Source organism: Poecilia reticulata, chromosome 16, assembly GCF_904066995.2.
Source record: "Poecilia reticulata chromosome 16, P_reticulata-male-v2, whole genome shotgun sequence".
NCBI classification, from domain to species: domain Eukaryota; kingdom Metazoa; phylum Chordata; class Actinopteri; order Cyprinodontiformes; family Poeciliidae; genus Poecilia; species Poecilia reticulata.
In genome coordinates, this window is record NC_088845.1 from 4,345,691 (window position 1) to 4,356,141 (window position 10,451).

Here is a 10,451-nt window from a genome sequence, read left to right on the forward strand (position 1 = left end):
CATATTTTGTGCAGGAATTTGTTTAATAAAAGAGTTTGACAACCAAAGGTTCCAATATTCACATAATAGTGGTAATTGCAGTTAGAATCTGTTAAAGACACAAGGTGATTCAACAGACAAACAGTTCTGAACAGACAAATAATTGAACAGTGTTTAAAATGTATTTGAAACAAGGAAAAAAAAAAAGAAACTTTTTAAGCAAATATAAGCATAGCATTAAAAAAATAAATTTTAAGGCAGACATGTAAATACACCACTAATGAAAATTAAAGCTTACACTTGATTTTTGTGTCTTGTTTTGATAGGAAACCATTTAACCTGGCAAGATTCTTCAGATGGTTATACTCTGATAATCTGAACTACACGAGAACCTCTTCAGGACTAGGTTTCCTGGACAGATGGGTGCTTTATTTGAAGGACCAAAAACAATAACTTCTGGGTTCTGTTTGCTTCATTGTTTCATTGTTTTGTTTCTGTTTGTTTGATTTTTGTCGGGTTTTTTGCCTGTCTTTATTTTCAGTCATCTGAGTTATGTCTTCTACAATAGACTTAGGTTGAAGGCAACCAGATGTGTGTCCATTTTGCATAAAGCTGGAGGACATTTTGGTCCGTCCACTTACTCATATCACGGATACACCAACTCAGTGATCGGAAGTAGCCATTTTTATTTTTCACTAAAATACAAACTGAAATTGAGAACAAGCTGATAAATAAGAGTGGCTTGACAGAAGAATCTTGAGGAACGTCTAATTTCGTATTTGTTCTAAATGTTATCAAAAATAATATTTTGTGATAAACTTTTCAATTTTTTTTTACCAAATATTTTTGATTAGACGTGTGACAGCAATTACCTATTGTCAAAACAGCTTATAATTCAGAGAAAAGTATAACAGACAAAATCAAATAGGCCTACAGCTACTTTCTGCAACAATTAAAAGCATTATTAAAACAGACATTAAACACCCAGGAAATGATTTTTGCTAATGCTAGGGTTGGAATAAGTCTCTACATAAAATAAGTGGAAGATTTCTTGGCAAAAACATTTTTACTTATGTGCGCAAATAGGACGTTTTTTCCAACTTCTTCTCACAGATCCAACCATGGGTTTGGTAGCAAATGCTTGAGTAGTACAGACTTGACTTCATGGACGTGCAACTCTCCTGACTGGTCCCATCGTAAAAATGATCATTGGGTCTGCAACCATGAGAGAAGAAAAAACAGTAAGAAATCTTATGCCCAAATATTATCATTCAATACTTATTAATTATTTGACATATTTGGATTTTCAGATGTGTGGGAAAACAGAAAAATATAATTCTGAGCTGCCTGGAAGATAGTTTGTTCAAGACATCCCAATGTTATGCTAAATACCTCTTGAACAATTCCTGTACCCTACCTTCAACTCCCACCTTTGTTTATAGAAATGGATCATTTTCTAAATTTGTTAATTTAACTCTAAAAAAATAAAGCTAGTCCAAAATACTTCAGCTTAATTTCCAACACTCACTGTCAAAGTAATTTTTAGAGTGATCATCCACTGTGAGTCAGTTTTACCTAAAGGTCATTGTGCTTCCATCCACCCACACCAGAGTCTGAGAGAAGATGTCGTGTCTGACATACAAGCCGACCCAAGTGCTGCTTGTTCCCACAACACTGGACAAGAAACTCTGTTTGGACAGAAGCACAGCTGAAATGCTTGAATCTAATAAAATCATTAAATGAGTCATATCTGGCAGAAATGAGTCAGAGATGTTGCATACACTCACTGGCCACTGTATTAGGTACACCCTTTTAACTGCATTTATAAGTTGACAAAAATGTTGCATTAGCCAGCATACATGCACACTCTAAAAAGTGTTTTTGGCTGTAGTTCATTTTATGGACTTATTTACATTAATCACACTTAATCCATTTGGTTATGTGATGACAACTAACTTCTTTGTGTTCAATTAACTTAAATTCACATAATTAACTTAAATGAACTTTTTACTTTGACTTTACTTGAAGCAATCGAGTTCTATGCCAGTTTTGCATCCTGTCTGACCAACTCAATAAGTTTTTCCAACTCAGTTGACTCAGTTTTTATAACTTAATTCAGTAAGCGTGTTTAACATGACAAATAAGTCACTCTTCCTCAAATCATTATTTTTGTTCTAATAAATAATGCAAATCTCTCTAACTAAATTCTACAGAAAGTCATTTCAAACTTTTAAGTTGTTCCAAAGTAAAAAAAATCTAAAATATCCAAATCATAATAACATTGTAATTAAAGGTGTAGGTATACAATATGACTCACATTGTACTTAAAATACAGCTAGAATTTTAATTATTTTAAATGTATGTTTTAACATGCTATTTTCGTTTTTCAAAGATTCTGTAAACAGTAAATTTAGTTGGGTAGATATAATAAATTAAATTGGATAGACATAACTTGAGTTGGTTAAACTTAATAAATGAAGTTGGATCAACTTAAATGAAATACTTGTTACCAATTGAAGCAATTCAATTAAGTTGTTTCATCTGCATTTAGGCTTCTGGTCACAATGAAAACAACTTCAACAGAGCATTACAATGTTGTGAAAGGGCTTTTTACGTCATTTTGAACACCAGTAATATAAAGATGTACACAATAAAGTGACCAATGAATTTTTAATTCTTGCTGATGATTTAGAATAATTCAAAACAACTGGAATCTTATGAGCAGGTTTGCTCTGCTTAGAAAAACAGAAAAATTCTCATACCAGTTCTGTTTCATCATTGACAATCACGAGATCCGCGCCGTTCGACTCACATCTGGTTCTAGCATCAAACCAGGTGCTTTGCTCACAAGAAACCCAGTAGCAGCTCCCCTTCAATGTGTGCCATCCAGGGGGGCATTCTGGGAGAGTTCCTTGGGAACATACTGGGGGAGTTACTGGTGGGCATTCCGGGGTGGATGGCAGGTGGGGCAATGAAGCTAGGACACATAGCACAGCATATGAAATTGGAATGAATGAATCAGAACAAAAATACAAGCTGAAGAATAAGTACCAGGGACAGAAGTCAATTTTTAAATATAGAAAGTTCAAGGAAAGACTGAAAGTGAGCAGGTTATTTCTTTTTCTAATGAGGCGGGAAATAGCATCACAGCAGCCACACAGAAAAACCAGAACAAGTTCATGTGAAAGTGAACAAGAGTTTGTAATTTTTCTGATTATATATCTGAGACAGAATCTCAATATTAAAAAAGATAACTTCATTATGATTCCTCAAGCAGAGATGTTAAACTGTTCAGACTTTCATTTTTGAAAAAAAGAAAAAAAAAACGCAATAATAATAATAACAAATAAACTGTACCATTTTTTGTGTTTTTTAAACATGAATGTGTCATTCTGTATGTTAAACCATTACCTGTTATTTCACATGTAGATATCTGATCTTGCAGCTTTCTGTTTTCCTCCGTCAGGCGCTTCATTCTCTCTTCATTCTCTTGATGCATCGCTTTGAGTTTGTTATTGTCATCCTGTAGGACTTTTCTCTCTTGGAAGAGTTGATTCCTTTCATTTTTTAAATTCTGTTCATTTTCAAGTTGTTTATTTTTCTCTTGAACCAGATTAGTTTTTTCCTGCTTCAGTTGATTGTTCTCTTTTCTCAGTTTGGCTTTATCCTGTTTCAGTTGACTCATTTCTTCAACATAGTTTTCCTTTACAGCCTGTTCTCTGATGTCATTTTCTGATAGCAAGGTGGCATTGCATTCTGAGACATTAAAGACTTTAGAAAGCCCAACTAGAGGAACAAAAAACACTCATTGTTTATGGTACATTTTAAAACATTGTGCAAATCAGCGGAAAATATCTGTATTGTTGCTTGTTGGTGGCTACAAACACTAAAGGCCACTTGATCAAATATTAGTGAAATTGTAGCTTGGCAAGGTAATTCTTATTGATCCAAAATCATTGACGTTGTATGCTGTGTAATCATTTTACTCTAACAAAAAGAACCACAGATAAATATTTAAAAGCTGCCAATTTCTATGACATTCATATTTAATTAAAAGAAAAAGAGAGAATTGAGTTATCATTCACAAGGACCCTTTAAAAAATGTATGTAATGTGGTTTTAAAGCAGGAAGTGTGTGCTGATGCTCACCTTGTTGCTGCCAGAAATAAATGTGGAGAGCTGATTGTACGATACACACCAGCAAAAAGCTGACTCCAACAAGAGGAAGAATTTTAGGACTTTCTGCAAGAAAAAGAAAAATCAAGAACCAACTATCTTCATTCAAGAAAAATATTTTATTTAATTTTCTTAAGTTCTTTGTTAGTATCTTTAGATCAAATGGCTAGCTTTAGCTCAGCCAGCTAGATATCATTAGAAGTATGGTCATTTATTGATATTCTCAGTGAGATTCTCATTAGTGTGGCTAGAATAAGATGTGATGTCTAAGTCAGAGCTGATTAAAAAACTAATTCAAGACACTTTTTGTAACTTGATCAAGGTTAAGGAGAATTATCAAGACTTACGGTATTAAGAAAGTGTTTTGTAAAGTTTAAAAATAATGTAATTTTGTATAATTACCAATAAATGAAAAATGGAATGTAAATCTTGCATATTTCAACATGGTGTTGTGTATTCTCAAAAGCAATGGAAGATGAATAATTTTCAGAAAGAGTTCTGATGGCGTTTTATAGATTCAGATGTTAAACAAGACAAACTCATCTCGCCAAATTTGCAGATATTGTATTTTGCTTGGTTTAATGTGTGATATTTGACTATTGTAGATCCAAGCAGACATCACATAGTTCATATCAACATTTCTGTTTTTTTTTAAACATCTGAGTTACGGATTATAATGACAGGCTCAAAAAGCGGAAACAAAGTACAAAAATACAAAAAAAGTACGGAAAAAAAGTACAAAAAGCCTATTTTACTGGAAGCATTTTAGAAATGAAGTACATTTGTCAAATACATGATGTCACAAATTCTCACACAAGTCTGCTTGGATTAACGACAGGGTTGATAAAACAGAATAACAAACAACTGTAGGATTAATCATCACAAACAAGATGATTAATAGACCAAGAGCCATACTTGAAAAATTTTCTATTTATTTTATAAAAGCGACAAGAATGTAACTAATTGCAACAAACAAAGAAAACTAAATATTCTGACCTCTAACCTTGTCCATCCCTCTGTTGATTGGTACATTCGCATAGTTTCCTACTTCCATTCTTATTGCACTGATACTCTTACGCCTAAAGGTTCTGCTTTGACTGCTCTAGCAGTTGAAGTCTCCCTGCTTCAGTGTGGGGCCGTAAAAGTCATCATGTCTTATTTGGTGCTGCACAAAAATTACATTTTTGTCACCAGAAACAGGAAAAGAACAAATAAACACATAAAAATATATAAACAGGAAATAACAACCAGTTGACTCACAGGAAATTTACCAAACACCTCAAATGATGAAACATTTGCTGTTGGGAAATCAACCAGTAAGAGTAATTTTTTTTTTGCCATTTAAATTGTGAACTTTATATTACAAACCTTAAAGGGGAATATCAGGCAGTTTGTGTCCCAAAGGACACAAGGTCAAAAACATAGTAACTGGGGCAATAGTAAGGAAAAAATAAAAAAAAAGAAGTTTTGGTAATAATGAGGATCTGGGCTGAGTTTGGTCTGTTCAGTCAACAATGACAGGAAGTGAATACAATGTGTTAAAAGTAAAAGTTTAGCTGGGTTGTTTAGAGCGAGATTGATTTCTTCACATCTTCAGTAGATCTACAACCGTTGGTGTTTCACAGATCCAGTAGAACTTTTCCATACAGCTGCCCATCGACCAAGTCTTCATGCATGGAAGACTCTGATCGATGTAAACACAACTTTGGGAGAAGCTGGTCCAGAATTGAGGCTTTGGAGTGTTTGGTCCACTGGAAGCAGAGACAACAAAAATAAGTGGAATAATTTTTCATAAGGAAATCAATTAATTGGCATATTTTAAATGAGTGACTTGATGTGAATTATTGAATGTGTCATGATAAAGGTGTTCAGCATTCAAGACATAAACATGAAAGTGTCAGTCTGTTAATTTTACTTATTTATTGAGTTTTTTCATTAATAAAAAAAATCTCAAAATCCATCCAACTTGAGTTAGTTTTAAATGCATTAAATCTGTCTCATTTAATCAGTCAAGGAGTTTTAAGGCATAAAATGGAGAAACATATTATGGATGACAGACACAGAGGAAGAGCTTACCCAGATTTCAGCAGTCTTCCATCTACCCCCATCAGATACCAAACGAAGGTATTATTCTGTATTTGACCATACAGGCCGATCCAGATTTTTAATACTCCTCCAATGAAAGGCCTCTGTTGGGAAGAATCACGGGTGAAACACCAATCTATGATGTTTATGTAACGCAGAAATATCAACCATAAACACTCAGAGTCACTGTTCAATTTACTGTAGGAAAATTTTCTTCAAAATGAACAACTGTATTATAAAAAATACACATCGACTGAACTAAGTAAGCAAACAGAATCAGTTTGAACAGATAAAGAAGCACCTGTTCTGTTTCATCATTCAACATCATGAGTTGAGCTCCTTTGCTCTCACAGTTCTGTTTGGCATACATCCAGGTGTTTGCCTCAGTAGAAAGCTGGTAGCAACTCGACATAAACATCTGCCAGCCTGGTGGACACTTTGGCTTATTGACCTCCACTATGAAATCAGTGACAAAATTAGGACAAAATAAGGGATTAAAGTGCTTTAATAAATGTTAATGCAACATTTCCTTGCATTAATAAGAAGTCAAAGTACAGCATGAAAAACTGTAGGAAACAAATCAAGTTAAATTGTATTTTTTTTTTGTAATTTACAGATAAATATCTTTAAAGCAGGTTCTAATTCAAGATGGTAGTAGATGTGTATTTTTTGTGAAAAAAAAATAAATGCATGCATCTTTTTAAAAATGTTCAGTAAAGGATCATTCACCTGTGCTTAGCATTGTCCGAAGTTCTGATATCTGTTTTTCTTTTTCCACTATTTTATCTTCCAGCTCTCTGTTTTTCCTTTCTAGTAAATCCTTCTCTTCCTGTAATTTCAATTTCTCTTGATACAGATTGCATTTTTCTTGTATTAGTTGCTTGTTCTCCTGAAGAAGCTCATTTTTCTCCTTTTCCAGTTCAAGTTTGTTTTGAAGCAGTTTGTTTTTATCTTTAGCCAGCTCATCTTTTTGTTGTTTTAGTTGCCTATACAGTTGGCGAAGTCGATTCTTCTTTAGATTCATTTTGATGTTTTCTTCATTTAGTAACTTGTTCTCCTGCAGCAATTTTTTTGTTTCATTTTCCAGTTTGTCTTTATTTTGAAGCAGTTCTCTTTTCTCATTGAACAGCAGATCTTTTTCTTGTTCCAGTAGCTTGTTTTTCCCATTCAGACTGACTAGATCCTGATGTAGTTGTTTGTTCTTCTCTAGCAGCTCATTTTTCTCCTGAAGCAGTTTGTCTATTTGTTTGAGATGTTGGTCTTTTTTTTCAAGAAGTTGTTCTCTCTCTGAAGGAAGAGCTGGGAAATCTTCCACCAAGGTGACATTGCATGCTGAGACATTCATACTTTTTGAAATTCCAACTGGAAATGTAAAAAGAATAGATTTATTGTACTGTATCTGGTACCACTGAAGAAATGCTAAGATAATTTTGAAATTATATTTTAAAAATGTGGTTTTGCTAAGAATAGCCTCGTCTGTTGATACTGATTAGTAATTACTGAAGTTGCATGAGCTGCTTTTCCGTTAAAAAGACCACATAGTACAAATCTGTTCTTTACAATAAATTTAATTGTGTTCTTACACATATTTTTGTTTTATTCATTCATGAACACAACTCTATTGTGTGCAATATGCTTCAAAAGGTTAAGACACCGTAACCTTTCCACATTCTTGCTTTATTATTATTGCTATTCTTATTGGCTTTTCATCTTTTCAGTCATCTCAGTCGTTTTACAGCCGTTACCCTTTTTCCAAAATAATGTGGATTGTACTTTCAAAGTTGAAGATGATAGGAAATGATAAGAGGATGATGGTGCAGCATGATTTTTAATGACTTATCCCATGAATTATTATCATTATCATTATTACACATAACTGTGTTTTTTTTTTCAACATTAGCAGAATAGATAAGTTTTGCTCAAATTTGTAATGGAGACACAGCAACAGAGATACACAGAGGATCCACCCTCACATACAATATGGAGGAGAATAAAACTGGTGGAAAACAGAGATGTGGAAAAGAACAACAGATCCTAACAGGAAACAGAGGTTACTGCTATGAAAAATATCAATGTTTGATGAGGTTAGAGTGTGTTCTGCTTCTCACCAGATTGATACCAAAGGTAAACGTTGAGAGCTGATTGTGTGATGCACAGCAGGACAAAGCTGACTCCAATCAGCTGGTAGACTTTTGATCTTCCTATAAGAAAAACAAGAAGCACAACATGTATTAAATTCATACATCTGATGAGAACTGCAGTTGTACTTTTGGTTGTTTCTACATGCTAGGTTTTGGATTGTACAGTTGACAGACAGAGGAGCTGTAGAATAGATGTGAACACTCAGAAGTTTAGTGATTATATACCAAAATATTTTTCTACCAACTGTGTTACCTACGGGTATATTAATGTAGCACTGGAGGAAGCTACAATTGCACCAACAACTCTGGGATTGCAAGATGAATACTCATCCCACTGAGTAAATAAATAAAGGTCATACATAAAACACATGAATACATTTCCATATTTACACATTTACATACAGTTCCATGAAAATGCATCTGTCCTCTTTCAGACCTAATCAATTTTTTACTGTTTACAAACAAAAATCTTTAATTCAGAAGATTATTCTTCTGATACTCAGACATACACTCAGAGTAACCTGAGTATGTCAAAAAGCAGATTCAGATGTGGTTTGGAAACATTTTTCCTTAAATAAATACAATTAGTATTTGAAATTTATATTTTGAATTTACTCAAATGTACTTTGTCTAATAATAACATTAGTTTGATCTCAAACATTGAGATACACTGTTGGCAACGAGGTTGCTAATTACATTCAGACTCCTGAGATTTTTTAAAGAATATGGTTAAGTAGTCTTCTTAATTGCACAAACCTCATCCAAAACATTAGAAATTGCGTTTTTTTATTCATTTGCATTAAAGAAAACATTCCTTCCTACATTGTGTATATGTTAGGCAGAAAAAGTCAAAAGGAACAAATACACAATGTTTAATATGTGGTGTGATGAATCCTGTGTGTAGCTTGTTATATGACTGCAAGTCAAATGTCAAATTCTGCTGTATCCTGCATGACCTTAGAATTAGAAATTGTAATGAAACATATTTAAGAAATTCTCACCTAAAGAACATCTCCGTCTCTCCATTGATCTGTTAGATAGTGAATTCATGTATTCATGTCCCTCCATGGTTTTGGCTCAGTGGCTAGAAGAAGTTCTGCCTGAGAGGGTCCAGTGATGCCACCATCACTCACCCTTTTTTAAGCCAGCTGGTTACAGTGGAGCGGAAAAAACTAGGTCACATGTTGCAAAGTAATATATGGCTGATCTTAAAAATATACTATGGAAATAAAATGTGGTTCACTGACAGGGAATTCACCAAACACTTTAAACTTTCTTTAGAAACATGGAGGTAGGCTGCGGTTTCTATACGAGCAACTTTTTCAGGTTGAGGATCTTTGAATAAGTAGAAAAATACTACATGTTTAACCTTTAGCTTTTGATTAGAAACACATTTCTAATCATGATGATAAGTTGCAGGCTATTCTCAGAGGGACCTTGGGTGTAATCTTAATTAGTAGAATTTTCTACAACTTCACTGTAAACAACGTTAGCAGTGAGTGTACTGTTTCATGGCAACGTAGAGACATAAAGCATATTCATTGCACCTACAAAAAGCACATCCTGTACCACGCAGACGTGCACATATACTTCCCTTATGACTTCATATCCTAACTGCTGTTATTATGGATTGCTTTATTTCCTGTCATTAGTGGTGTAAAAGTCTTAGCAGTCTTAAACTCTTAGTTTATTACAATACAGTGCATCAAAGTTACATTAAGTAAAATCACTAAAAACATAGCAGACAGCCAAATGTACATCATTAGAAGACAAAGAACAAATATGCATAAGCTTTAAATACATTAAATCTGACATAGAAGGGAGTATTTGTTAAATTATAACTGTATCTGCCCTTTGTCATGAGGTTTGTACGTAAAATGTTATTGTTGAATGATATTGTTGAGATGTTCAGGCTTGGTGGAGTTTATTAGATCTACAACTGCTTTTTGTAGATCTAATAAAACTCTGCGGTAGAGGCAAGCAGTTTGGACATTTTGGTGTCAGATAGTGATGAAATAAGTGCTGGCATGTCATCATACAGAGCATGTAGTAATTTTCCACACCTAGTTTT

General features: G+C 33.8%; 1 protein-coding gene across 1 annotated transcript; it reads right to left on the minus strand.

Moving 5' to 3' along the window:
• Window positions 1-17: 17 nt before the first annotated feature.
• Window positions 18-7,584, minus strand: LOC103477626 (uncharacterized). Its single transcript, XM_008430842.3, has 9 exons — window positions 6,969-7,584; window positions 6,541-6,695; window positions 6,231-6,343; window positions 5,151-5,905; window positions 4,128-4,220; window positions 3,391-3,765; window positions 2,742-2,956; window positions 1,555-1,667; window positions 18-1,194 (listed from the first exon to the last, which is right to left on the minus strand). The coding sequence occupies exons 1-4, from the start codon at window positions 7,582-7,584 to the stop codon at window positions 5,740-5,742; spliced, it is 1,050 nt and encodes a 349-aa protein (XP_008429064.3). The 3' UTR covers window positions 18-1,194; window positions 1,555-1,667; window positions 2,742-2,956; window positions 3,391-3,765; window positions 4,128-4,220; window positions 5,151-5,739.
• Between the last annotated feature and the right edge of the window lie 2,867 nt (window positions 7,585-10,451).

Bases quoted from the DNA above. Each gene is read 5' to 3' on its own strand.
- LOC103477626 (XM_008430842.3), bottom strand. From the start codon at position 7,584: ATGAATGTCTCAGCATGCAATGTCACCTTGGTGGAAGATTTCCCAGCT. The intron at 6,696-6,968 runs GTGAATGATCCT...CTGATTTCATAG, and splicing joins TCGGACAATGCTAAGCACAG to TGGAGGTCAATAAGCCAAAG. The intron at 5,906-6,230 runs GTAAGCTCTTCC...CTCTGCTTCCAG, and splicing joins GGAAGACTGCTGAAATCTGG to TGGACCAAACACTCCAAAGC.